Genomic DNA, 27,974 nt, shown 5'->3' with positions numbered 1-27,974 from the left:
TGATAATAAACAAATAAAAGGAATAATAAAACGATGCTGCAAGTAGATGGAGCTGTTTTGCAAGGCAGAGCCGCTGCAAGGGACTTTCCAGAGCGACACTGCAGCGGTACTTGGAGGAGCAGAAATGTCTCCTCATCGTGAGCTTTGATTTGACAGCAGAGTAAAATCTGCTGGATTTTATGGAAGAACAGGTTTTCCACAAGATTCCCACTTGGCCCCATTTTGCCACGGTATTACGGGTGTTGTCACGAACGAGGGAGGCAGCTGCCATTTTCCCAGGAGGAGCTGGTAAATGCAGTGCTCCACTGGGGTTTGGCAAGTTGTTTCGCTGTGTTGTTTGTTTTTGGTTTAGTTTAGTTTGGGTTTTTCTTTCCATTTCATCAGCCCCTAGGTGAAAGCCATACACTTGTTCTGGCCAGAATCCTCAAACACTTCAAAAAGAAATTTAAAAGAAACTTGTTTTTCCTTGAGATCTGAAGGAAGGAAACATCACTGAGCAGTGCAGAAGGCACCCAGTGACTGCAGATAGTCTCAGGACATCCAGCCATATTTTTGTTGTTGTTGTTTTGTTGTTGTTGTTGTTTTGTTTTGTTTTGTTTTGTTTTTAACAAAGCAATGTCTAGGAGAGGCTTCCCCCTTACCATATGACTGGCAGTGCCTAGGCAGTGCCTATAGGATCATGGAATTATTAGGGTTGGAAAAGCCCTCCGAGATCCAAGGTCCAACTGTCCCCCTACCACCAATGTCACCCACTAAACCATGTCCCCAGGCACCACGTCCAACCTCTCCTTGAACACCCCCAGGGACGGCGACTCCACCACCTCCCTGGGCAACCCGTCCCAACGCCTGACTGCTCTTTCTGAGAAGAAATGTCTCCTCATTTGCCACCGGAACGTCCCCTGGCACAACTTGAGGCCATTCCCTCTGGTCCTATCCCTGGTTACCTGTGAGAGAAGACCGACTCCCCAGCTCCCCACAGCTTCCTTTCACGGAGTTGTAGAGAGCAAGGAGCTCTGCCCTGAGCCTCCCCTTCTCCACACTGAACAACCCCAGTTCCCTCAGCTGCTCCTCATAGGACTTGTGCTCCACAGAGGCATAGAAAATCCAAATACCACCCATGCCCCCCCTCCAGAAGGTGAGGCAGAACTTCTCAAGCCAGACTAGGACAACTTGGGTTCAACCTCTGGTGCAGGCGCTGTCAGCAAAGGTTGCTGGTGCTCGACGAGGGGTGATTAACCTTCCACATCCATGTACACATTCACGATTTTCTGCTTTGGCAGCACCTTCCCAACACCGAGGAGCCAAGGCTCCGGTTTCTCTCACAGTTCTGGTCAGAGCTGTGCGACAAGCCAAAGGCAGGGGGATTTTCCAGAGTGCCGGCTTCAATCCCATTCAAATCTGTTACGGGGTTATAATCACAGACTGCAAAGGAGACCACTGGAGGTTTAGTAAAACAAAATAAAAGCCAGAATGACAACATGACACGTCTCCCCTTGCTGTGTAAGCTGTGAGGGAGTGAGGAGGGCCGTCTCTTCCCCAAGGGATGGGAGCCAAGGGGGGCAAAGCGGCCGACAGCACAGTAGCCTCCCTGGCCAAGAGCAAGCCCCACGGTGCCCGAGTGAGGTGAGCAGGGCAGAACTGGGGACAGAAGCCAGGCTCAACCAACAGCCCAGGTCAGCAGGCAGGTCTGGGCCCAAAACGTCAATCTTTAGGCCCACACCAGGCCCCACGATGGCCAAGGCGGGGAAGTCAGCCTGCGGCCAGGAGCCATGAGCGTGGCCATGGCACGAAACCAGCTCCTCTACAAAATACACCCGTCGAGTTCTGGAAGCCCCAAAGCGAGCTTAAACGGGACCCACAGGCGGGGACTGGGGTGGGTGGAAGCCCCGTGTGAGGCTGCGGAGGCCATCGAGGCCTGCGGCCCCTCAGCGCCCTCGGCCATCGTGGAAAGGCCAGAGACCGAGGAGGTTCCTCGAATCTGCAAAACGGAGATGTTGTTCCCATCTTCCAGACAAGCATGAAGGTGGATGCAGGAACTAAAGACACGTGCTGAATTGGGACGGGATCGGTGAATTCTGGAGGAGATACCGGGGGCGCCTGATGGCGGCCTTCTCCTCAAGGGGGGCCACGGGAAGGCTGGAGAGGGACTCTGTCAGGGAGAGTAGTGGTAGGACAAGGAATAAGGGATTTAAACCAAAACAGGGCAGATTTAGATTAGATTTGAGGGAGAAATAATTTCTTATGAGGGTGCTGAGGCACTGGGGTGTTGCCCAGAGGAGCCCAAGGCCAAGTTGGATGGGGCTGGGGGCAGCCTGGCCTAGGGGAAGGTGTCCCTGCCCTTGGCAGGGGGGCTCTAGAATCATAAAATCATGGTTTGGGTTATGAGAGACCTCGAATATCATCCAATTCCAACAATTAGATGATCTAATTAGATGAAGGAAGGGAACTCCTAACTGCCTGCTGTGACACAATGTGCACAAGGGGGACGGAAAAGGAGCGATGCTTTTTGGAAGGGGAGGCTTCCAGCTGGAAACATCCACTGGGGACGTAGCACACCTTGACCTCTTTCCTGGAAAACATTCTGGAGAAATTTGTGTTTTCCTGATGGCTTTGCGGAGAGCTGCTTTGACGTCCTTGTTCCTCAGGGTGTAAATCATGGGGCTGAGCAGGGGGGTGAGGATGGTGTAAGTGACCGAGATCAGCGCGTCCTGGCCCGACCAGGAGCTGGAGCCCGGCCTCAGGTAGATGAGGGAGGCGCAGGCGTAGTGCACGAGCACCACGGCCAGGTGGGCGCTGCAGGTGGAGAAGGCTTTGTGCCTCCCCGCGGCCGAGGGGATGCGCAGGACGTCGGCGAGGATGAAGAGGTACGAAGCCAGGAGCAGCGTCAGCGGGACCATCAGGGCGAAGACGCCCAGCGCCACGATAACGGCCTCGCCGGCGTCGCTCTGCCTGAAGGCCACGCGGAGGACGGGGGAGATGTCGCAGAAGAAGTGCTCGAGCTGCCGGCTGGCCTGGAACGGCGAGCAGAACACCAGGGGGGTGACCAGCTGGGCCACCAGCAGCCCGCTGAGCGCCGACGCGGCCACCAGCTGCGCGCAGAGCCGCCGGGTCATGATGCTGCTGTAGGCCAGCGGGCGGCAGACGGCGACGCAGCGGTCGTAGCCCATGGCCGCCAGGAGGAAGGAGTGGGAGCAGCCCAGCAGGAGGAAGAAGTACATCTGGACGGCGCAGCCCAAGAAGGAAATGGCTTTTCTCTCCGCCACCAAGTCCACCAGCATCTTGGGGACGATCACGAGGGTGTAGCAGGTCTCGGAAAAGGACAGGACGCAGAGGAAGAAGTACATGGGTGTGTGAAGGCTCCGCTCCACCCTAATGACGGTCATGATAGCCGTGTTCATGCTCAGTGTGAGCAGGTAGAGAAGCAAAAACACCCCGAAGAGCAGCTTCTGCAGCTCCGCCAGGCTGGAGAACCCCACGAAGATGAAGTCGGTGGCCATCGTTTGGTTTTCACTGCCCATGGAAGCTTTCCGCAAGGAGCCAGGCCAAAGAGGGGCGAAAGAGCTTCAAGGGGGGGTTGTCTGCTGCCGTGCCAAGGAGAATTTGCTCCAGCGCCCCTCAGCAGACCCCTTCCCGGTCTCTGTGCCCCCACCACGGGCTCTGTTCCTGACATTAGCAGGGTGCACGCGTGGGCTCGGGGCTGGTGAGCGCTGCGGGCAGCCCTCGGCCTCGCTGCAGCTCCCGGTGCTCCCCAAGCAACTCAAGGACCCCCGGCTCCCCTCACCAAGCCGCAGTGGCTGTCAGGGTGGGTGCACGGCCACCGGGGCTCACCCGGGGCATGGCAGCCCCCACGGGGAAGTCCCGTTGCTCGTCTTGTAGCAGGGAAAGCGGTATCTGCAAGGGCAGGTGCTGCGAGGGCAGGCGAGTCACGGGCTGGAAGGTGGGGCAGGGGACGCAAGATGTCGCGGGGGAACTCCTGGAATTGGGGAAAGTGGCTCCTAGGGGCTGCAGGAGGGGGGAAGCGGTGCTGCAGAGCCTCCTGCTCGTTCAAGGGGCACGTGGGCTGTGAGAGGGCGCGGAGCTGTGGCTGACGAGGTGCTGGAGCTGCTGGGGAAGCAGAGCAGGCAAAGCAGGGCTTTGAGCAGCGCAGCCACCTCCGGCTGCAGTCCTGGACCCAGAACGGGGATTATTCCAGCGAGGGGAGAGTGGGGAAGGGTCTTGGCTCCCCTGCAGGACCAAGGGACATGGTGGCCTGGGGTGGCGTGGCTGGGCTGTCCCCTTCCACCCCCGATGGGCGTCAAGCAGAGGGGTTGGGTGGAACAAGGCTCGGACTTCGGGGTCCTGCCACGGGACCTCTCCCTCCCCTCCAGTCCCCGCAATGAAGGTGCAGAAAAGAAATCCGGGGGGCTGGAGCGGGGAAAAGAGCCCTGAAAGCACACGTGCGCTGGCCCGAGGGATGCTCAGGAGTGGAGAGGGCTTGGGGAGCTTTGGCACGCTCGTGGCTGCGGGCTTCTACGTGAGCCCCAGCCCTCCCATCCCCATGGGCAGGGGAACTGCAGCAATTAGCTCCAGAGGTGCACATTAACCCACCCAAGGGCGGTGATGTCCGCACCCCTTGCTAGTTGGTTGCAGTGGGCATAATTAAGAGCCAGCCTCCCTTAGGCAGACCCAAAATACCATTGGCAGCTCTCAGTAATGGCCACGTGCTGAAACCCAGGTTGGAGGATTTTGTATTATTATTATCTTATTTTTATTAATTTTTATTTTTATTTTTATTATTTTTGCATTGCTTTTGCATTATTTTATTATTGCATTACTTTATTATTGCATTACTTTATTATTGCATTATTTTGTCTTTTTGAAAGCAATACACACCCGTAATGAAAGATGAAGAAAGGTCAATGTTGTCAGAGCCAGTGCTGACCCTTGGGTGTACTTTCTGAGCAATGGCAAAGGAGCAGAATCTCCCAGCTACGAGCTGATCAGCGAACCCACCCCGCGCCCCTAAGATTACGCTCCCCAGACAATTAGTTTCATTTCCAACTACGTGAAAGCATGAAAGCACTAGCTGGTGCAATGGCAGCGACCACAGAGGTCACTGCCACACCCTGTCCTTTGCAGCAAGGACTTGCAGAGTTTAGCAGAATTGTACTTGGTATCAAGAAGCACGCTACACATCTCTCTTTGTTTCTGTACGGCTTCTAAAGAAAGCCATCACGATCTCATAAATTAAACCAGAGAGGTTACCATTTGAAAAAAGCCTTCAACATTTTTTCCAAAAGCTCAAACCACATATTGTATCTGGGGCCATCACCAGATTTGCCACCGGGCTTGGAATTTTGCTGATCCTCAGGGTTGCTCTTCTTCTCGGAGCCACTTGTGGACTTCTTGTCCTGGTCCTGTGAAAATAGTCGGGTTGTCAGCAAGCCCAAAGCCTTCCTGCATGGTGTCTGCAGTGCAAGGGAGCCAAGAAGCAATGGGAGGGAGCCAGGCGAGCCCCCATCACCATTCCTGCCTGCCAGCCACAGCTCTGGGTACATCCTCTCTGCCATGGTACCTTTGATTGATGGTCGTTTTCATTCTCTTTCTCCTCCCGCTTCTTTCTCTGATGAGGCTTTCCATCTCTGAATGACTCATGCTCCTCCATATCGCTGAGTAACTTCAACAACGTCTCTAGGTGTTTGATCTTCCTCTGAACCAGCCTCTTCCTCTCAGCCTCCCTCTCCTGCTCAGCTCTCTCGTACTGGGCTTTCAGATCTATTGAGAGAGAAGCAAAGATGTCTCAAAGGCAGGAGATGAGCCCCAGGCCCCCAAGGAGTACTGTCCCTCCGTGCCGTGCCAGTCCCTCTCCAGGCAGTGGCATTTCTCCAGCCCCAAAATTACTTTCTATCTGCTCGCTACACAGCTCTCTTACTTTGTTTCTGTACGGCTTCTAAAGAAAGACATCATGATCTCATAAATTAAACCAGAGAGAGAAACATTTGAAAAAAGCCTTCAACATTATTTCCAAAAGCTCAAACCACATATTTTATCTGGGGCCATCACCGGATTTGCCACCGGGCTTGGAATTTTGCTGATCCTCAGGGTTGCTCTTCTTCTCGGAGCCACTTGTGGACTTCTTGTCCTGGTCCTGTGAAAATAGTCGGGTTGTCAGCAAGCCCAAAGCCTTCCTGCATGGTGTCTGCAGTGCAAGGGAGCCAAGAAGCAATGGGAGGGAGCCAGGCGAGCCCCCATCACCATTCCTGCCTGCCAGCCACAGCTCTGGGTACATCCTCTCTGCCATGGTACCTTTGATTGATGGTCGTTTTTATTCTCTTTCTCCTCCCGCTTCTTTCTCTGACGAGCCTTCATATCGTTGAGTAACTTCAACAACGTCTTTTGGTTTTCGACCTCCGTCTCATCCAGCCTCTTCCTCTCAGCCTCCCTCTCCTGCTCAGCTCTCTCGTACTGGGCTTTCAGATCTATTGAGAGAGAAGCAAAGATGTCTCAAAAGCAGGAGATGAGCCCCAGGCCCCCAAGGAGTACTGTCCCTCCGTGCCGTGCCAGTCCCTCTCCAGGCAGTGGCATTTCTCCAGCCCCAAAATTACTTTCTATCTGCTCGCTACACAGCTCTCTTACTTTGTTTCTGTACGGCTTCTAAAGAAAGACATCATGATCTCATAAATTAAACCAGAGAGAGAAACATTTGAAAAAAGCCTTCAACATTATTTCCAAAAGCTCAAACCACATATTTTATCTGGGGCCATCACCGGATTTGCCACCGGGCTTGGAATTTTGCTGATCCTCAGGGTTGCTCTTCTTCTCGGAGCCACTTGTGGACTTCTTGTCCTGGTCCTGTGAAAATAGTCGGGTTGTCAGCAAGCCCAAAGCCTTCCTGCATGGTGTCTGCAGTGCAAGGGAGCCAAGAAGCAATGGGAGGGAGCCAGGCGAGCCCCCATCACCATTCCTGCCTGCCAGCCACAGCTCTGGGTACATCCTCTCTGCCATGGTACCTTTGATTGATGGTCGTTTTTATTCTCTTTCTCCTCCTGCTTCTTTCTCTGACGAGCCTTCATATCGTTGAGTAACTTCAACAACGTCTTTTGGTTTTCTACCTCCGTCTCATCCAGCCTCTTCCTCTCAGCCTCCCTCTCCTGCTCAGCTCTCTCGTACTGGGCTTTCAGATCTGTTGAGAGAGAAGCAAAGATGTCTCAAAGGCAGGAGATGAGCCCCAGGCCCCCAAGGAGTACTGTCCCTCCGTGCCGTGCCAGTCCCTCTCCAGGCAGTGGCATTTCTCCAGCCCCAAAATTACTTTCTATCTGCTCGCTACACAGCTCTCTTACTTTGTTTCTGTACGGCTTCTAAAGAAAGACATCATGATCTCATAAATTAAACCAGAGAGAGAAACATTTGAAAAAAGCCTTCAACATTATTTCCAAAAGCTCAAACCACATATTTTATCTGGGGCCATCACCGGATTTGCCACCGGGCTTGGAATTTTGCTGATCCTCAGGGTTGCTCTTCTTCTCGGAGCCACTTGTGGACTTCTTGTCCTGGTCCTGTGAAAATAGTCGGGTTGTCAGCAAGCCCAAAGCCTTCCTGCATGGTGTCTGCAGTGCAAGGGAGCCAAGAAGCAATGGGAGGGAGCCAGGCGAGCCCCCATCACCATTCCTGCCTGCCAGCCACAGCTCTGGGTACATCCTCTCTGCCATGGTACCTTTGATTGATGGTCGTTTTTATTCTCTTTCTCCTCCCGCTTCTTTCTCTGACGAGCCTTCATATCGTTGAGTAACTTCAACAACGTCTTTTGGTTTTCGACCTCCGTCTCATCCAGCCTCTTCCTCTCAGCCTCCCTCTCCTGCTCAGCTCTCTCATACTGGGCTTTCAGATCTGTTGAGAGAGAAGCAAAGATGGCTCAAAGGCAGGAGATGAGCCCCAGGCCCCCAAGGAGTACTGTCCCTCCGTGCCGTGCCAGTCCCTCTCCAGGCAGTGGCATTTCTCCAGCCCCAAAATTACTTTCTATCTGCTCTTCCTTCTCGGTCAGCTCATGGTCGACTTTGAGGATGGTTCTGGCCATAGACTCTCTCTTCTGGAGGAAATCCTGCAGCGCAGCATCCGCCTGCAGGGACATGGGGAGGGCAGGAGTCAAGGGGTGAAGCAGCAGCTCCAGGCGAGTGGTTTTTTGGGAGGGGGCGGTGGGACGTGGAGCCTCTGCCCTCGCCTCGGAGCTGTTCATGTTCCTACCTTCACCCCCTTGCCAGGCAGTTTCCTGTATTGCTCCACCAGTGCCTGCTGATCTCTTTGGAAGAGCTGGTAGCCCCCCAACATGAAGTAGACCCCGTCATTGATCCGTCTGTCCAAGTCCTGGAAGAGCTCCTGGAGGGCGGCCGTGCACTTCTCGTGGGATACCCGCTCGTTCCGCATCCAGAAATGTTCCTTAAGTGCCTCTAACTGGACCTGTGCAGAAGGACACAGAGGGAAGGCTTCAGCCCAGGTTGAGTGGCTTCCACCTCTCTCAACCAGGCAAAAAAAAAAATGCCTGTTGAGCACTGGAACGGGCTTCCCAGGGAGGCTGTGGAGTTTTCTTCCCCATGGAGATATTCGAGATTTATCTGGATGCCTACCTGGGCAACCTGCCCTAGGGAACCTGCTTTGATTCTCGAGGTCCCTTCCAAGCCCTACAGTTCCGTGTGTGAGAATAAAGCCAGGCTGGCAGGGAAACGGGGCTCTGCAGCCTGTGGGGTGATCAGCGGGGAGGTGAAGCCCCCATGGGCTGCAGACAGGGAAGCTAACTCCCGTCGCAACAGCCAGAACCCCCGTGAGATAAACCTTTCCTGCGTATTACTGTCAGGCTTGGTGTCTTCTAAAACCAGCCATTAGTAAAGAACCCAAAGCCCAAAAGTGTTTTTATGAATATAGTTTATAAAAAATCTTTGTATGAATCTACTAATGGCAAGAGGCAGGCCGAGGAGAATCTCCATTCTTTACTGGAAGCAGGGGGCAATGTGACTGCTGAGGTTCTTAACGCCTCCTTTACTAGCCAGACCTCTTATCCTCGGGGTATTCAGCCTCCCGACCTGGAAGTCTGGGGCGGGGGCAGAAGAACCCCCCCACACTTCAGGCTGGGGACCTGCTGCTCCGCCTGGCCAAGTCCATGGGGCCAGATGGGATCCACCCGAGGGTGCTGAGGGAGCTGGCGGTGGGATTGCTGGGCTGCTTTCCATCATCTATCAGCGGTCATGGTCATCTGGGGAGGGCCCTGGAGACGTGCTAACGGGACACCCGTCTATAAAGAGGGTCGTAAGGAGGAGCCGGGGACCTACAGGCCTGTCAGCCTGAGCTCGGTGCCAGGGAAGGGGACGGAGCAGGTCTTGATGTGTGACCATGCAGCTGGTGACCGGTCACCAGTGGTGTTCCCCAGGGGTCGGTGTTGGGCCCATCCTCGTTAATATCTCCATGGAAGGCTTGGATGAGGGAACTGAGTAAGTTTGCAGGTGACACCAAGCTGGGGGAAGTGTCGATCTGCTGGAGGATAGGAAGGCCCTGCAGGGGGACCTGGGCAGGTTGGATCGATGGGCAGAGGCCAAGGGATGAGGTTCAACAAGGCCAAGTGCCAGGTCCTGCACTTGGGGCACAACAACCCCATGCAAGGCTACGCGTCTGGGGGCAGAGACACTACAGGTTTGGGGGCAGAGTGGCTGCAAAGCTCTGCAGAGGAAAAGGATTGGGGGTGTTGGTGGATGCTCGCCTGAAAATGAGCCAGCAGTGTGCCCAGGGGGCCAAGAAGGCCAACGGCATCCTGGCTTGCCTCAGGGATAGTGCGGCCAGCAGGACCAGGGAGGTGATCGTCCCCTGCTCCTGCACCTCAAGTGCTGGGTTCAGTTTTGGGCCCCTCACTACCAGAAGGACATCAAGAAATGTTGGACGTGGTGCTTGGGGACGTGGTTCAGTGGGTGACATCGGTGGTAGGGGGACGGTTGGACCAGATGACCCTGGAGGTCTTCTCCTACCCTAATGTTTCTATGATTAGAGGGCACGGCACTGGCCTGGCCAGCAGGGACCACACTGCTCCCCCCAGGCTAGGGGTGACGGTGTCCCCGGGGGGCATCACCTACCGTGAGCTCTGCCTGGAACCGCTCCCTGCTCTCCTCGAAGGCCCGTGCCGTGAAGAGCCGCTTCGCCTCCTCCTCACACCGCGCGTGCAGCTCCAGCAGCTCCTGGGTGGTCTCCGTGGGCAGCCCCTGCTCCATCTGACTCTGGTACAAGGCCACGGCCTCCTTCAGCGCCGCCGAGTTTTCGATCTCTGCCAGCGCCAGCACCGCGCTCTCCAGGCACGGCACAGCCCCTCTCTGGATGGCCTCCACGTAGCTCACCACCAGGGTCCCCAGCCCTGCCGGGGAGGGGTGACGGATCTGCAGCCCGACCAAAACGACCGGGGTCCTGCCCTAACCCCACTGCCAGGGGCCCCTCACGGCCCCGACCTTCTTTTTCTAGCTCTTTCCCAGCCACACGCGACACCTAGGAGCTCCAAACCCAGAGGTAAGTGCCACAGCTGGCACAAAAACGCATCTGTGCCCCCCCCAGCAGCCTTTTGCTCTGCATCTGAGCCTGGTCCCGACACAGTCCCAAGAGCTTGGACCCTCGGGACACCGGTACTCACTGCTCCCCGTTATCTCGTGGCCACCAGGGATGGTCTTGGGGGGACAATTCTGCCCGATGTAGCTGCAGAAGCGCTCCTCCTGCTGCTGGAATTCAGGGTCGAGCATGTTGTCCGGGAGCTCCTCCAAGCGGGGCAGGTCCTTCTTCCTGGCTGGCTGGTCGAAAACGAAGCACTTGCGCTCCGGGAAGAGCTGGCGGATGCATTCCCGCAGCCGGTTGTAGCTCTGGGCCTCCTGGCTGCTCCCTGTGGGGCAACAAGGGGTCAGAAAAAGCCCCCAGGGCTCAGCCTCGCGGTGCCTTCCACCGCAGCCGTGTCTGGGGCTGTACACGTATGCATCCAGCGGCACGGCACCGCTCCCCTACCATCCTTCAACTTCAACGCGTTCTCCAGGTATTCGTCCTCGGAGATTTCCTTCCCGTCCACCTCCAGCTGCAGCGTGAAATCCCGGACAGCCCAGATGAAGGTTGGGAAGAACAGGGCTCGTCTGTCCGAACCCGGCTGCTCTTCTCCTGCCTGCACAGCTCCTGCCTCCTTGGGTGCTGTTTTCACCTGGACACACTCTGACAGCTTCAGCACATAGCTGGGGAGCCGGCTAAGGAAGTGGGGACCTCAGCTCTGAACACAGGGGCACCCCCGGCCCATGAACACTTGGCACTTTGTGGGCACTGGTGGAGCCTTTTGGGGGACAGAGGCCAGCCCGGTGCCACCAGGAAGAGGGAGAAAAGCCCCGGGGATACCGAGCAGGTCCCTGGGCACCACTGGGAGGTTTCCTCTCCCCACACAAGGAACTGGGGTATGGGATCCCCGTGGGCCCCAGGCAGGGAGCAGGGGGCACCCCGTGTGCGCCCACAAAGGATACTGCAGGTTGTCCATGGCCTGCTGGTCAATGGTGCCCTTGCTGTTGTAGATCAGGGTGCTGGAGAGCAGCACGGCCAGCACGAAGATCCACGTGTCGTTCTCGGTGTCGCCCTGGAACAACGACCCCAGGTTCTCACCTTATCCAGCAGCCCCATGCAAGACCCCTTCAGGCACGACCCCGAATGCCCGGACCCCGAGTGCTGCCAGCCAGCATCCCATGGCAAAACCATCCCCTGGGGAGACCCCACAGCATCTCCAGGGCTTCCCACATCTCTTTATCCTCAGCTCTTTCACTCTCAGGCTCCCACAACATGTTCCCGGAGCTCCCCAGTCCTGCTCGGATGCCATTTGCCAGGGAAGCAGAAGAATTTGGCAGCTCGTTCACCCCGCCAGCCCTCTCCTCACTCCCCGGGCTTTCTGCCCCACGGCTTCAGCTCCGGTTCCAGCAGAGGCTCCTTCCTGGAAGGGACTAAACCCAGAAAGCCCAGGCGCGAGGGAAGTCCCCGCTTCTCCCCCACCTTCTCAGTGTCTCCCAGCCCCTCGGTGTCCAGCAGCACCAGCGCGTATCCAGGTTTGCAGGGGTGAGGCACGCACCATATCCAGATTCCTTTGGTGTGCGCCCGCACGCTGGAGCCCAGGGAGAAACCTGGGGGTGCAAAGAGCCTCAGCAGCGTGAAATACCGAGCAGGAGAAGCCGAGCACCTCGGCCAGCCCAGGGGATGTGCACATCTCATCCCCTTCCCTTACCTCTCCTCTGCCCAGCCAGCCTGTTCAGGAGGTAGGACTTGCCGCTGCGGTACGGCCCGGCGATGGCCACCACCACCATGGGCTGCGTGATCTCTGACAGCAGCTGCAGGGCCCCCGGCTGCACCACGAGCCCCTTCCCCTTCTTGTTCTTGATTAGGCAGACGGGCTCCGGCTTCTGGATTTTGGATGCCATTGCTCACAGCCGCGCAGCCTGCTGGGGAGACGGGCTGCTTAGCAAGGCGGGGGCACCCCGCCCCAGGAACATCGTCACCCGACTTCATTTCCCCAAACAAAGCAGAAAGGATGCCCTAGCTTCCTCCCTGCGTACCTCCTCTTTTTACCCCCTCCAGGCTGAAGCTTCGGGGATCTCATGAAGATCTGCACCGTGCCCGATCCCCCCACAGGGTCCGAGCCTGGGGCAGGTACTAGGGGGTCGCACACAGGCTCCCAGCCCCCCCGTTCCCTTTGCTCCATCCCAGAGCAAAGACGGAGCCAACCTCCGCACCTCTCTGTCCTCCCCCCGGCAGGGAGCTCTTCGGCTCGCTGGGGTCCGTGGGATCCCTTTCCTGTGCCCCCTGCCCATAGCTGCCTGCGTGGGGCTGGGGATGAGGGATGGGGATGGGACTCACCTTCAGCTTCCCGGGCCTGCAGAGCTCTGAAACACCTTGGGTGCTGCCTTGTGTCCCCTGCCTTGGTCCAACCCTTCTCTTCCTGTTCCGGGAAATGACGGGGAGGAAAAATAGGAAGCGGAAGACTGACCGTGTGAGATATGTTCATCTGATTCGTGTCAGTATGGAACAATGCTAGGGCCGCATGGTATGATGAATGTGACCTTCTGTCTTACATACCCTTGTATAAGCACAAGTCTAAGAAAAACAGAGTGGTTAATGTATATAATTCTTGTGTCTTGCAAAGGAATGTTTTGGCAATTCGTGTCAATAGAGAGCTTGAAGGGAAGCGTATTTCTAGGCTTTTCCTTTAAGTCTCTGATGTCTGGGGGGGGTTCAGAATAACTGCTAACTATTATGACTATTGCATGGGACACTATGCAAGTCTCTGCTATCTGGCCAGGAGATGAAGGAGACGGGGAGAGCTGAAGAACAACTAGAAGACAAAGCTTGCAGGGGATGTTGCACAAGTCTCTGACATACAGCCAAGTTGGACAAAGGAGAAGGACAAGAGGGAGGAAGACTTTGAGCCTTCAGCACGAGAGACCCCCAGAGGGACCCCCGGAGACTGATACGCATGCTCCAGTAGGAGGGTTTGGATTCCAGAAACTAATTATAATAACCCTGGTTTTTTTAGAAGTAGTAATGACTATGTATCAGCCTAGGAGCATAAAAATCAGCTGCTTGATGTAACTGCTGTGCGTCTTGGTGGAGCAGAGACTCCTGGCGCACCCAGCGCTGTTTGCTTACCTCTATTCCTTTAATAAATTGTAAACTTTGATTATAGTCCTATTTTGAAGACTGAGCCATTTATTACAACCAGATGTCACGAGCACCGTCCTCTGCCTTACCCTTTGGCTGGGATAGGGTGACTTCTCTTACTGCTGGCTGCGACTGCACTGCGTTGGGATGTAGGATGCGAATACTCTTGGCAACTGGGGTGGTTTGAGCCGGAATCACCCAAGTATCTCACTTAGGTGATAAAAAACGGAGGTAAAAGCTTGTGGCTTAACCCAGAGTCACGCTTAGGTGCTAAAAAAGCAAAGCTAAAAACTTGTGGGTTGAGATAAAGACCATTTAATAGGACAGAAAACGAAGGGATAATAACAATGACGTCCCATGGCGTGGGATATCCCTTTGGCCAGGTTGGCTCTGCCGTGTCTCCTCACAGCTTCTTGTGTACCCGCAGCCTCCTGGCTGCTCGGGCAGCACGAGAGGCTGAAAAGTCTCTCTGAAAAGGCTTAAGGACTTAGGAGAGCTTTGGGCATCGCTTCGAGGTGCAGAGGGGCACCGGGAGGTGCGGTGTGCCCCGGTCTTTCCTCTGCCAGGAGTCAGAAGATGCTGGTGCATTCCCTCACTGGTTTCTCGGGTGTGCCCAATGCTTTCTTCTTCCTTTCATGCTCTGCCTTTCCCCACATCTCCTCCAGCCAGTCCTGGCCATGGTGAGCGCCCTCCTTTCTCTTGATGGCCTCTGGAGGCCTGGGAGCCCCCAGTCACAAGAAGGTTGATAATAAACAAATAAAAGGAATAATAAAACGATGCTGCAAGTAGATGGAGCTGTTTTGCAAGGCAGAGCCGCTGCAAGGGACTTTCCAGAGCGACACTGCAGCGGTACTTGGAGGAGCAGAAATGTCTCCTCATCGTGAGCTTTGATTTGACAGCAGAGTAAAATCTGCTGGATTTTATGGAAGAACAGGTTTTCCACAAGATTCCCACTTGGCCCCATTTTGCCACGGTATTACGGGTGTTGTCACGAACGAGGGAGGCAGCTGCCATTTTCCCAGGAGGAGCTGGTAAATGCAGTGCTCCACTGGGGTTTGGCAAGTTGTTTCGCTGTGTTGTTTGTTTTTGGTTTAGTTTAGTTTGGGTTTTTCTTTCCATTTCATCAGCCCCTAGGTGAAAGCCATACACTTGTTCTGGCCAGAATCCTCAAACACTTCAAAAAGAAATTAAAAAACCCCTTGTGTTTCCTTGAGATCTGAAGGAAGGAAACATCACTGAGCAGTGCAGAAGGCACCCAGTGACTGCAGATAGTCTCAGGACATCCAGCCATATTTTTGTTGTTGTTGTTTTGTTGTTGTTGTTGTTTTGTTTTGTTTTGTTGTTGCTGTTGTTTTGTTTTGTTTTGTTTTGTTTTTAACAAAGCAATGTCTAGGAGAGGCTTCCCCCTTACCATATGACTGGCAGTGCCTAGGCAGTGCCTATAGGATCATGGAATTATTAGGGTTGGAAAAGCCCTCCGAGATCCAAGGTCCAACTGTCCCCCTACCACCAATGTCACCCACTAAACCATGTCCCCAGGCACCACGTCCAACCTCTCCTTGAACACCCCCAGGGACGGCGACTCCACCACCTCCCTGGGCAACCCGTCCCAACGCCTGACTGCTCTTTCTGAGAAGAAATGTCTCCTCATTTGCCACCGGAACGTCCCCTGGCACAACTTGAGGCCATTCCCTCTGGTCCTATCCCTGGCTACCTGTGAGAGAAGACCGACTCCCCAGCTCCCCACAGCTTCCTTTCACGGAGTTGTAGAGAGCAAGGAGCTCTGCCCTGAGCCTCCCCTTCTCCAGACTGAACAACCCCAGTTCCCTCAGCCGCTCCTCATAGGACTTGTGCTCCACAGAGGCATAGAAAATCCAGATACCACCCATGCCCCCCCTCCAGAAGGTGAGGCAGAACTTCTCAAGCCAGACTAGGACAACTTGGGTTCAACCTCTGGTGCAGGCGCTGTCAGCAAAGGTTGCTGGTGCTCGACGAGGGGTGATTAACCTTCCACATCCATGTACACATTCACGATTTTCTGCTTTGGCAGCACCTTCCCAACACCGAGGAGCCAAGGCTCCGGTTTCTCTCACAGTTCTGGTCAGAGCTGTGCGACAAGCCAAAGGCAGGGGGATTTTCCAGAGTGCCGGCTTCAATCCCATTCAAATCTGTTACGGGGTTATAATCACAGACTGCAAAGGAGACCACTGGAGGTTTAGTAAAACAAAATAAAAGCCAGAATGACAACATGACACGTCTCCCCTTGCTGTGTAAGCTGTGAGGGAGTGAGGAGGGCCGTCTCTTCCCCAAGGGATGGGAGCCAAGGGGGGCAAAGCGGCCGACAGCACAGTAGCCTCCCTGGCCAAGAGCAAGCCCCACGGTGCCCGAGTGAGGTGAGCAGGGCAGAACTGGGGACAGAAGCCAGGCTCAACCAACAGCCCAGGTCAGCAGGCAGGTCTGGGCCCAAAACGTCAATCTTTAGGCCCACACCAGGCCCCACGATGGCCAAGGCGGGGAAGTCAGCCTGCGGCCAGGAGCCATGAGCGTGGCCATGGCACGAAACCAGCTCCTCTACAAAATACACCCGTCGAGTTCTGGAAGCCCCAAAGCGAGCTTAAACGGGACCCACAGGCGGGGACTGGGGTGGGTGGAAGCCCCGCGTGAGGCTGCGGAGGCCATCGAGGCCTGTGGCCCCTCAGCGCCCTCGGCCATCGTGGAAAGGCCAGAGACCGAGGAGGTTCCTCGAATCTGCAAAACGGAGATGTTGTTCCCATCTTCCAGACAAGCATGAAGGTGGATGCAGGAACTAAAGACACGTGCTGAATTGGGACGGGATCGGTGAATTCTGGAGGAGATACCGGGGGCGCCTGATGGCGGCCTTCTCCTCAAGGGGGGCTACGGGAAGGCTGGAGAGGGACTCTGTCAGGGAGAGTAGTGGTAGGACAAGGAATAAGGGATTTAAACCAAAACAGGGCAGATTTAGATTAGATTTGAGGGAGAAATAATTTCTTATGAGGGTGCTGAGGCACTGGGGTGTTGCCCAGAGGAGCCCAAGGCCAAGTTGGATGGGGCTGGGGGCAGCCTGGCCTAGGGGAAGGTGTCCCTGCCCTTGGCAGGGGGGCTCTAGAATCATAAAATCATGGTTTGGGTTATGAGACCTCAAATATCATCTAATTCTGACAATTAGATGATCTAATTAGATGAAGGAAGGGAACTCCTAACGACCTGCTGTGACACAATGCGCACAAAGGGGTGCGGGATGTTGTGAACCTTGACCATAGCAAGACATCTGCCACCACCTCCCATGGTTTATTTCTCAGCAAATCAGTGAGACAGGGATGGATAGAGGGTATTAAGATAAATATAAATAGATTAAATAGATTAGATAGATAGATAGATAGATAGGTAGATAGGTAGATAGGTAGATAGGTAGATAGGTAGATAGGTAGATAGAGTGTGTGGGAAATTGCCGGCACCCTCAGGCCCAAATGCGATCAGCAGCACCACGTCCCGTGGTTATTTTGGTGCTAGCTTATCCGTCACCGATCAACACTTGGGCCAGTGCTGTTTAACGTCGTCACCAATCCCCCGGGGATTAAAAAATTGGGGCAGAGCGAGGATTAGCATGCACAATGCCATGCAGTGAGTGCTTAGGGGGGTGCTGGGCCTGACACAAAAATTGCTTTTTTGTCACAGTGGGGGCTGGATACATGTGGCAAAATGTCAAAAATAAAAAAAAAAAAAAAGGGGGGGGGGGGGGAAAATGAGGCAAAGGAGCTGTAACACCCAGCTACAGACCACAGTTGAAAGTAGAAAGATTTGAGATCTGAATCCTGGGTGGCTGGTAAGAGAAAAGGGGGTTCAGTGGCCATCCATTTTCTGATGGCGAGGAACCTCCTTTTCCTTTTCCTTTTCCTTTTCCTTTTCCTTTTCCTTTTCCATTCCCTTTCCCCTCTTCCTTGTCTGCAGACTCCAGTAGGATACCTTCTGGATCGATATCAGGGACTATTGGCATTGCTGACTCTTTAAGCTGAAAAATAAAGAAACCTGAAAAAGGCAGAGATCCATTTCTCCTTAGCCAGCCACTGCAGTCTTCCCTTATTCATTCCACCCAGTATTTCCCCGCTCGGCCACGCAAGACTTGAAGACAATTATGGCCAGCGTCATGGCTAATTAGGACTTCTGTTTTAACGAGTACATTTGTGCAGATGCCGAGAGGGAGCCGAAGAGAACTCTCAGGAGGTCAAAGTCAGAAGCAAACTCGGAGGTTTCTGAAACTCTTAACGGGTCCCACCGGCGGCCACCCCAAATGCAGTTGTCCCTCCGGGAGCTTTGCCACCCCCCCACCGATCCTCCCCTCTCCCCAGCCTCACTTTTTTTTTTTTTTTTTTGTTTTTTGTTTTTTGTTTTTGTTTTTGTTTTTGTTTTTTTCCCCATCTCCCTGGCTTTGCCAATGTCTCCCGCTGGGCTCTCCTTAAAAATGCAGCTTGGATGTGGTGTCTGGGGACACGGTTTAGGACCAGAGGATCCCGGGGGGCTTTTCCAAACCTAATTATTCTGGGATTCTGTAATTTTGTAATTCAGGGGTTTGCCAGTGCCCGAGTTCCCCCAAAAGCTCCCTGCTCACCAAAAGCCCTTCTCCCAAACTCGCTTCCAGCCTTATTTTGACGCTCTCTCCCCCGCCTAAACATCCGATCTTGTGCTGCCCCTAAATCCTGGCCCTGTTTCTGCTCCAAATATCTTCTTTCTTCGAGGTCGCTGCCACCCCCGGATTACTCAGGGCCTCCAGCACTCGGCCCTTCCCCGCTCCTTCCGCAGCCTGGGCTCAAATGGCCGAGGGTTCCCCCTCCCCGCCCTCCCCGCAGCCCCCTCGATCCAATTGGGACCTTGGCGTCGCCCGCCGGATTCCCCCAAGGGACCGACGGAGTCTGAGACTTCTGCAAAATTGTGTATTTAGGCTGATTGCTATTTTTCTCATGGAAATGACAGAAGCAGAGCTCCTCCAGAGGTGCTGCCCAGGGCAGGGGGCGGCTCGACGTCGAAATCCAGGGATTTGGGAAAAGAACGAGCTCTCCCCTCTTCCCCACCACTTTTTTTTTTTTTTTTTTTTTTTTTTTTTTTTTTGAGATTTTCCAGAAACTCAGCCTGAATTCACGGCAGTTTGGGACAATTCGCCTGGCAGTCCCGCTGCTCAAAGCTTCGAGCTCCCATCAGAGCCCGTTTCAACCCCAAAAGCCCAACTCCAGCCCCGGGAAAAGCACTGGGAACGGTGAGGGAAGGAGACCGGCCCCAAAAGCCAACCCGAGCCCCAACCCCGTTCCGAAACTGCGCCCGAAAGCCAGCCCTACCCCAAAGAGAGAGAACCCGGAGCCAGAAGCCGGTCCTAACCCAAACCTAAAGCGTAAAGGGCCCCCGAACCAACCCCAGCACCCAGCCCGGAAAACACCAAACCCCAAAATAACCCCCCAATAACCCTAACCCCATTCCCAACCCCGTCGCTAACCCTAAACCTGCCCCGACCCTAAAGGAAGCCATAAACAGAGCCCTACGCCCCAAAACCAGCTTCAAACCAAACCTGGATGACCCTGACCCCAACCCTGACCCCAAATGCGACCCTGACCCCAACCCTCACCCTTCCCCCCTGCCTCCCCCCCCCGCAAGGACCCCCAGGTCCCTCCCCAGCACAGCTGGGCTCAAGCAGAGCCCCCCCCATACCCTCCCCCACTGTCCCCATGTCCCCCCCAAACGTCGTCCCGCCCCCCCCCCCCCCCCCCCCCCAAAAAAAAACCCACAAGCACCGACCACTCCCAATTTCTCCCTATTTTCCCTATTTTATGTTAAAGTCACTTTACATGTAAAATACAAAAATAGGCCCCGGGGGGGGCCATGACCCCCCCCCAAAGCTCCAGGGGACACAGTGAGCGCCCCCCCCCACCCCCCCACAGCCCCCTCCAGGGGACAGAGCCACCAAGGGGGGGGGGGGTTGTGCTGCCCCCCCACCCCCCCCCGAGGTAGTCAGTGCGATGGGGGGGGGCACGGGCAGACCCGGGTGTCTGGGGGGGGGGGCACAGCGCTTTGGAGGGGGGGGGACAGCATGGTGAGGGGGGGACAGCGCTTTTTTTTTTGGGGGGGGGGACAGCGTGTGACAGGCTCAGATTGGCACCAGAACGGACAGACCCTGATTGGGGGGGGGGCACAGGGTGGCTCCGGTCTGCAGCCCCCCCCCCCCCCCAAATAAAAACCCTTTTGGGGGCGAGAGGGGGGGTGAGGCTGGACCCTCATTGCTCACCCTGGGGGGGGGGCACACTAGTGTCATGGGGGGGAGCACCACTGAGGGATGCCCCCCCGAGATGGGGGGGGCTGGAAAATCCCCTGGTAGTGGTTAAGGGGGGGGGGCAAAGTAAAGGGGGGGGGGTAGTGTTTTACGTCCCTGGACAGCTTGGGGGGGGCTCCAGACTCCTGGGGGGGTCCCAGACCATTTGGGGGGGGTTCAAGGCCACTTGGGGGGGTCCCAGGCTACTTGAGGGGGGGTCCCAGGCTACCTGGGGGAGGTCCCATTGAAAGTGGGGCACCCAAGCCCCATGTGAAGGTCCCAGGCTATTGGGGGGGGGGGGGTCGCTATTCAGGACTGGGGGGCACCCAAACTTATTTGGGGGGGTCCTCAAGCCCATGGTGGAGCAGTGGGGGGGATATTATTGAGGGGGGGGCACCCAGGTCCAGCAGGGGGGGTCCCAGCATGTAGTGAAGATTCCAGATGTGTGCAGGGGGGGGGAGGGATCCTGGTTAAAAAGTGGGGGGGGGGGGGGGGCAGGTTGGGAATTGGGGTGGGGGCACCCAGGTCCTTCGGGAGGGTCCCAGAGAAGAGAAGTGGGGGGAGCAGAGCGGGGTGGCGCAGTTCCAAGGTTCCGGTGGGTGTTGTGTTGTGTTTGTTTGTTTGTTTTTTTTTGGGGGGGGGGGGGGGAAGCCCCCCCTCAGCAGCGCCCCACCTTGGCGTCGCCGATGGCCCCCCAGACGTCGAAGACGAACTCGTCGGGGAAGGCGAAGTCGCCGAGCTGCGAGTCCAGCGCCTGCGCCAACGCGTCGGGGGTCGCGGGCGTCCCGGCCCAGCTCCACCATGGTGGCGGCTGCGGGGACGCGGGGACGGTCAGGGGACACCCGAGGGACACCACCAGGGCACCCAAGGGCCCCCCCCGGGGGCACCCATGGGACACCCAGGATGGCCCAGCCCAAAGGGGAGCGCCCCACGTGCGGCCCCGTATCCTTGGTGCCCCCCTCATCACCCCCGTGTGCCCCTCCAGCACCTCTGTGTGCCCCCCCAGGCACCCCCAGGTGCGGGCACACCCCTGGGTGCCTCCCCCGCCCCCCCAGCACCCTTGGGTGCCGGCTCACCCAGCTCGGTGTCGCGGATGCCCATGTAGCTCTCCAGCAGGTCGTCCACCTTGGCGATGGCTCGCTCCTCGAAGGCTGAGGGCTGCGTGGGAAGGGGGGTGGGGGGGAACAGGGGGAATTATTGGGGTGCTGGGGTTCCCCCCACCCCAAAAAAGCACCCTAGGGTGGCCACCTGCTCCTCCACGGTGGCGGGACCCCGTGCACGCAGCCGCAGGGTGCCCCGGCCAGTGCCCAGCTGGGTGCCGCCGCCTCTGCCCCCGACGCTCGCTGGCTGATCATGTCTGAAACAGGGGGGGAGAGGAAAAAAACGGGGGCCCCAAAAGGTCGGGGTGCCCCTCGTTAGGATTTGGGGGTCCCCCGTGACACCCCGAGTTAGAGGACCCCTGGGCAGTTTGGGTTTTGGGCCAACGACCTGCTCCAATCGGCTCCTGACGGGTTTGTGGGGTCCCTTCGTTGGCCCCCCTTAGGGTTTTGGGGGTCCCCCCTTAGGGTTTTGGGGTCCCCTGGGTGCCGTGTAATCCTCTATAAGACCCCCCCTTAGGGTTTTGGGGTTCTCCCCTCATGGTTTTGGGGTCCCTTGGGGGCTACGTAACCCTCCGTAAGCTCCTCTTTGAGTTTTGGGGTTCCCTGGGTGCTATGTAACCCTTTATAAGACCCCCCCCCCGAGTTTTGGGGTCCCCTGGGTGCTATTTAACCCTCTAAAAGCCCCCCCCCCTCTTGGATTTTGGGATCCTCTGGGTGCTACCAAGCCCTCCATAAGACCACCCTTAGGTTTTGGGGTTCCCTGGGTGCTATCTAACCCTCTATAAGTCCCTACCTGAGTTTTGGGGTCCCCTGGGTGTTACGTAACCCTCTAAAAGCCCCCCTCTGGGGTTTTGGGATCCTCTGGGTGCTACAGAGCCCTCTACAAGACCCCTTGGAGTTTTTGGGGTCCCCTAGGTGCTGTATAACCCCCTGTAATCCCCTACCTGAGTTTTGGGGTCCCCTGGGCGCTACAGCCCCCCTCCACCTTCAGCTCAGCCCCATCCCCGCCCCCTCACCCCAAACCCACGGGGCAGGGCCCCCTTCCGCCCTGCGTGGCGGGGCTCCCAGTGCTCCCAGTGCTCCCAGTGAAGGGCTCACCGAAGGCTTTTCGGGGCTCGGTGAGGCGCAGGGCGAAGGGGCGCCCCTTGGGGAGCTCCTTCAGCAGCTTGGCCACCTCGAAGTGCCGCGCGCCCACCAGGCTGCGCCCGTCGATGGCCTCGATCATGTCCCCGACCCCGATCACCGGGATGCGGTCGATCACGCTGCCCTCCTTGATGCGCTGGGGGGGGGGGGGGGGGAGAGAAATCGGCTGAGACCCCCCCCAGACACCGGGGGCTGGCCCCGCAACCCCCCAGGTGGAGCTCGAGGGGGTTTTGGGGTGACCCTGTGCGTCCAGAGGGGGTCTGAGAGGGTTTTGGGGTCCCCCCGTGTGGCCCAAGGGGGGTTTTGGGGTCCCCTCATGTGTCCTGAGGGGGTTGTGGGGTCCCAAGGGGGCTTTTGGGAGTCCCCCCGTGTGGCTCAAGAGGTTTTTGGGGTCCCAAGAGGGCTTTTGGGGTTCCCTCATGTGTCCTGAGGAGGTTTTTGGGGTCCCGAGGGGGCTTTTGGGGTCCCCTCGTGTGTCCTGGGGGGAAGTTGGGGTCCTGAGGGGGCTTTTGGGATCCCCCCGTGGGGCCCAAGGGGGGGTCTTGGGGTACCAAGTGGGCTTTTGGGATCCCCCCCATGTGTCCTAAGAGGGCTTTTGGGGTCCCAAGGGGGCTTTTGGGGGTCCCCCCGTGTGGTCCAAGGGGGGTTTTGGGGTCCCACGTGGGGCTTTGGGGTCCCCCCTTGTGTCCAGATGGGTCCTGAGGGGTTTTGGGGTCCCCACATGTGCCCTGACAGGGCCCGAGGGGGGTTTTGGGGTCCCCCCGTGTGTCCTGAGGGGGGGGGTTGGGGTCCTGAGGGGGCTTTTGGGGTCCCCGTGTGACCCAAGCTGGGGTTTGGGGTCCCCTCGAGTCCCGACAGGGCCCCAGGGGGATTTTGGGGTCCCCAAGTCCCCCCACAGCACCAAGGGACACCCCCGTGCCCCCCCCTGACACTCAGGGCTGTCCCCAGTGCCCCCTACCCCACCCCCCCAAGGGGGGTCCTGTCCCCTCGGGGTGGGGGTCCTGTCCCAATGGGGGGGTCCCGGGGGGGGGTCCCCATCTTTGCGGGGGGGTCCCCCACTCAGAACCCCCCCCCGAGACCCTCGGGGCCATCCCCGCACCCCCCTCAGCCCCATCCCCGTGTGGCTTAGGGGGATCCTGTCCCCGCTGGGGGATCCCGGGGGGTCCCATCCCCTGGGGGGAGGGGTTCCTGTCCCCTCGAGGGAGGGGTCCCGGGGGGGTCCCCATCTTTGCAGGGGGGCCCCCCACCCAAAAACACCCCCCCGAGACCCTCGGGGCCATCCCGCACCCCCCTTCAGCCCCATCCCCGTGTGGCTTAGGGGGATCCTGACCCCACGGAGGTGCCCCGGGGGGATCCCGTCCCTCGGGGGGGGGGGGTCTTGTCCCCTCGGGGGGGTCTCCCCACTCAGAATCCCCCCCCGAGACCCTCGGGGCCATCCCCACAACCCCTTCAGCCCCATCCCCATGTGGCTTAGGGGGATCCTGTCCCCACGGAGGTGCCCTGGGGGGTCCCATCCCCTGGGTGGGGTCCTGTCCCCTCGGGGGGGGGTCTTGTCCCCTCGGGAGGGGGTCCCATCCTCACGGGGGGGGGTCCCGACCTTGATGAAGGCGTATCCGGCGCCGTTGTCGGTGATGGTGAGCCCCAGCGCCTCCTCGGACTTGAGCACCTCGACCTCCTTGCGCTGCCCCTTGGTGTGCGCGAAGATGAAGTCCTCCAGCCGATCTGCCCCCCCAGCAGCTTCTCCATGTCCACCTTGTGCGTGTTCAGCGTGCAGAACATCACCTGGGGGGGGGGCGGCACCACCGTGACCCCCCCGCACCCACCCCCACACACCCACACCCCCCCCACACACCCACACAGCCCCCCAAAACCCAGAGACTCCCCCAAACCCACACACCCCCCCCAAACCTACAGAACCCCCCACACACCCCCACACACCCCCCCAAAACCCCCACACCCCCCCCAAAACACACCCCCCCCAAAACCCACAGAACCCCCCCCAAAACCCACACAACCCCCCCAAAACCCACACACCCCCCCACACACGCCCACACCCCCCCACACACGCCCACACCCCCCCACACACGCCCACAGACCCCACCCAAACCCACAGACCCCCCAAAGACCCCACACCCCCCCACACACCCACAGACCCCCCCCCAAAACCCACACACCCCCCCCCAAACCCACACACCCCCACAACCCCCCCAAACCCACACACCCCCCCACACACCCACAGACCCCTCCCAAACCCACACCCCCCCAAACCCACACACCCCCCCACACACCCCCCCAAACCCACACAGCCCCCACACACCCACAGACCCCCCCAAACCCCCCCACCCCCACAGACCCCCACACACACCCACAGACCACCCCAAACCCACACACCCCCCCAAAACACACCCCCCAAACCCACACCCCCCCCACAAACCCCACCACCCCCACAGACCCCCCCACACACCCACACACACCCCCCCAAAACCCAGAGACCCCCCCAAAACCCCCACCCCCCCCGGTGCTGCCCCTTGCCCTGGGGATCCCCACTGAGACCCCCCCGCTGCTGTCCCAGCCCTGCCCCCCCCCCCACCGGACACCCACAGGGTGCCCACCCCCATCCCCAAACCCCCCCCCCAGCACCCAGGGGTGCCGTGCCCCAAACCTTCCTCTCTACACCCAACCCCCCCCCCACCCAGGGGTGCCCTCGTCCCCGACTCCCCCCCCCCAAGAACCCCCTGCGCCCATACCCCCCCCCCAAACAGCACCCAAAGGTGCCCTCATCCCTAACAAGAGCCCACCCCACAGCACCCAGGGGTGCCCCTGTCCCTGACACACCCCATCCCACAGCACCCAAGGGTGCCCTCATCCCTGACAACCCCCCCAAATCTCTCTGCCCTGCAGCACCCAAGGGTGCCCTCATCCCCAACACTCCCCCCCACCCCCCAGCACCCAGGGGTGCCCCCGTCCCCGACAATCCCCCAACCCCACTGCCCTGCAGCACCCAAAGGTGCCCTCGTCCCTGACAACCCTCCTGACCCTGCAGCACCCAGGGGTGCCTTCATTCTCAACACCTCCCCAGCCGCCCAGCACCCAGGGGTGCCCTCATCCCCAACACCACCCCAAGAACCCCCTGGGCCCATAACCTCCCCCCCCCAACAGCACCCAAAGGTGCCCTCATCCCTAGCAAGACCCCACCCCACAGCACCCAGGGGTGCCCTCATCCCTACACCCCCCACCCCCGCAGCACCCAAGGGTGCCCTCGTCCCAGACACCCCCTCAACACCCAGGGGTGCCCCTGTCTCCGACAACCCCCCCAATCTCTCTGCCCTGCAGCACCCAAGGGTGCCCTCATCCTTGACAATCTCCCAACCCCTCAGCACCCAAGGGTGCCCTTGTCCCTGATGCTCTCCCGTCTCATCGCACCCAAGGGTGCTCTTTGCCCTGACAACCCCCATGCACCTGCAGCACCCAGAGGTACCCTCATCCCCGACACCCCCCCCACTCCCCCGGCAGCACCCAAGGGTGCCCTCATCCCCAACACCTCCCCCAACCCCTCAGCGCCCAAGGATGTCCCTGTCCCCGACAACCCCCCAACCCCACTGCCCCGCAGCACCCAGGGGTTCCCTCCCTTATCCCCAACAACCCCCCCACCCCCGCAGCACCCAAGGGTGCCCTCATCCCCAACAACCCCCCCACCCCCGCAGCACCCAAGGGTGCCCTCATCCTCAACACCCCCCAGCACCCAGGGGTGCCCCTGTCCCCAACAACCCCCCAACCCCACTGCCCCACAGCACCCAGGGCTGTCCTCATCCTCAACACCCCCCGGAAGCACCCATGGGTGCCCTTGTCCCCGACAACCCCCACCGTCTCTCTTCCCTGCAGCACCCAGGGGTGCCCCTATCCCTGACAACCCCCCAACCCCACTGCCCTGCAGCACCCAGGGGTGCCCTCATCCCTGACAACCGCCCCCCAACCCCCGCAGCACCCAAGGGTGCCCTCATCACCAACACCTCCCCCAACCCCTCAGCACCCAAGGATGCCCCTGTCCCCGACAACCCCCCAACCCCACTGCCCCACAGCACCCAGGGCTGTCCTCATCCCCAACACCCCCGGCAGCACCCATGGGTGCCCTTGTCCCCGACAACCCCCACCGTCTCTCTTCCCTGCAGCACCCAGGGGTGCCCCTATCCCCGACAACCCCCCAACCCCACTGCCCTGCAGCACCCAGGGGTGCCCTCATCCCTGACAACCGCCCCCCAACCCCGCAGCACCCAAGGGTGCCCTCATCACCAACACCTCCCCCAACCCCTCAGCACCTAAGGATGCTCCTGTCCCCGACAATCCCCCAACCCCACTGCCCCGCAGCAGCACCCAGGAGTGCCCTCATCCCCAACACCCCCGGCAGCACCCATGGGTGCCCTTGTCCCCGACAACCCCCACCGTCTCTCTTCCCTGCAGCACCCAGGGGTGCCCCTATCCCCGACAATCCCCCAACCCCACTGCCCTGCAGCACCCAGGAGTGCCCTCATCCCCAACACCCCCGGCAGCACCCATGGGTGCCCCCCCCGGCCCCCCACCTCTCCGGGGGGGATGCGGAAGGCCTCGGCGATCTTGCCGTAGAGCTCTCGCACGTTGCTGAAGCCCTCGATGCGGCCGGTGGGGCTGCCCGTGCGCCAGCTGCGTGTGGAACACCAGGCGGGCCGCAGGGCCGGGGGGGGCGGCGGCAGCCCCGGGGGGGTCACCCCCAACAAACCCCCCCCCGCCCCCTCCCCCTCCTCCCCCTCCTCCTCCTCCTCCTCCTCCTCCTTCTCCCCCCGCCGTGGGTTTCCGCCGGGGTCCCCCCCCGGCCCCCCGCCGCCTCCTCGTTCTCCACCAGCGGGGGGGGCTTCTTGCGGCGGCCCAGGCCCAGCGGCATTTGGGGGTGGGGGGGGTGGGGGGGGGTCGTGGGGTCGCCGGGGGGTTGGTGGGTGATGGGGGAGGGGGGGGGGGGGGCTCCGGGGTCGCCCCCTCCCGGAGGCTGCTGGCGGCGGGGCTGCAAAGGAGGGGGGAAATGAGAAACGGGGCTGGGGGGGGGGGACACACAGAACCCCCCCCCCCCCACCAAAGACCCCTCCAGACCCTCCCTGGGACCCCCCCAGACCCCTCACACTCCCCCCCCAGGGACATCCCCAGACCCCTGAGACCCCCCCAAACCCCCTCCATTGCCATGGGACCCCCCCCAGACCCCTCAGCCCCCCCCCCAGCCTCTCAAAATCCCTGAGACCCCCACAACCCCCCAGACCACCCCCAAAACCTCCCCCACGACCCCTCAAAGTCCCCCCCCACCCCCTCGGTCCCCCCCCTCGAGCCCTCACCCCCCTCCAAGGCCCCCCCACGACCCTTCAGCCCCCCCCCAGCCCCTCAGGGACCCCCCGACCCCTCAGCGACCCCCCCCACGGTCCCTCTGACCCCCCCCAACCCCCCCCAGGGACCCTCCCAGCCCCCCCAAACCGAGGCAACGGGGGGGGGGGGGGAACACCCCAGGACCCCCCCGTGCAGCCCCAGGCCCGGATCCCCCCCCCAGCCCCCCCCACCTCAGGGCCCCCCCCCAATGCCGGGTACCGGCGGGGGGGGGGGGGGGGGGCCGGGACCCCCCCCAAACAGCCCCGGGCCGGGTCCCGCCGCCCCCCCCGGCCCGGTCCAGGCCCCCCCCGGCCCAATTCCGCCCCCCCCGGCCTCGGTTCCCCCCCCCCAGCCCGGTGCCGCCC

At 59.2% G+C, this 27,974-nt stretch overlaps 3 protein-coding genes across 4 annotated transcripts; all 3 read right to left on the bottom strand.

The window, feature by feature from the left end:
* Window positions 1–2,115: 2,115 nt before the first annotated feature.
* Window positions 2,116–3,413, bottom strand: LOC309889035 (olfactory receptor 10K1-like; the record flags this gene model as incomplete). The annotated part of the gene is made up of 2 exons (XM_082781709.1): window positions 2,557–3,413; window positions 2,116–2,149 (listed from the first exon to the last, which is right to left on the bottom strand). Exons 1-2 carry the CDS (start codon window positions 3,396–3,398, stop codon window positions 2,116–2,118), a joined length of 876 nt encoding a protein of 291 aa, XP_082637835.1. The 5' UTR covers window positions 3,399–3,413.
* A 1,343-nt stretch (window positions 3,414–4,756) lies between these two features.
* Window positions 4,757–12,972, bottom strand: LOC309889095 (guanylate-binding protein 1-like). Of its 2 annotated transcripts, none has more exons than XM_082781804.1 (17): window positions 12,871–12,972; window positions 12,242–12,452; window positions 12,013–12,140; window positions 11,496–11,605; window positions 10,999–11,216; window positions 10,637–10,879; window positions 10,092–10,366; window positions 8,221–8,433; window positions 7,993–8,095; window positions 7,694–7,866; window positions 7,451–7,535; window positions 6,990–7,162; window positions 6,747–6,831; window positions 6,286–6,458; window positions 6,043–6,127; window positions 5,555–5,754; window positions 4,757–5,396 (listed from the first exon to the last, which is right to left on the bottom strand). In XM_082781804.1, exons 2-17 carry the CDS (start codon window positions 12,432–12,434, stop codon window positions 5,241–5,243), a joined length of 2,613 nt encoding a protein of 870 aa, XP_082637930.1. In that variant the 5' UTR covers window positions 12,435–12,452; window positions 12,871–12,972; the 3' UTR covers window positions 4,757–5,240. The 2 variants fall into 2 exon arrangements, with proteins under 2 accessions (XP_082637930.1, XP_082637931.1); XM_082781805.1 differs by having other exon boundaries at window positions 12,242–12,455; window positions 12,871–12,944.
* A 7,652-nt stretch (window positions 12,973–20,624) lies between these two features.
* Window positions 20,625–27,187, bottom strand: LOC309889096 (PDZ domain-containing protein GIPC1-like). The gene is given in 13 exon segments (XM_082781806.1): window positions 20,625–20,756; window positions 20,758–20,795; window positions 21,061–21,142; window positions 21,233–21,321; window positions 21,324–21,341; window positions 22,183–22,363; window positions 23,825–23,943; window positions 23,946–24,009; window positions 26,805–26,894; window positions 26,896–26,924; window positions 26,927–26,958; window positions 26,960–27,040; window positions 27,042–27,187. Coding segments are annotated over 13 exon segments (1,038 nt in total). The 5' UTR covers window positions 27,143–27,187; the 3' UTR covers window positions 20,625–20,642.
* Window positions 27,188–27,974: the final 787 nt, after the last annotated feature.

This window comes from Aythya marila (assembly GCF_965140915.1).
Source record: "Aythya marila genome assembly, chromosome: 32".
NCBI classification, from domain to species: domain Eukaryota; kingdom Metazoa; phylum Chordata; class Aves; order Anseriformes; family Anatidae; genus Aythya; species Aythya marila.
This window is presented reverse-complemented; position numbering and strand designations above follow the sequence as displayed.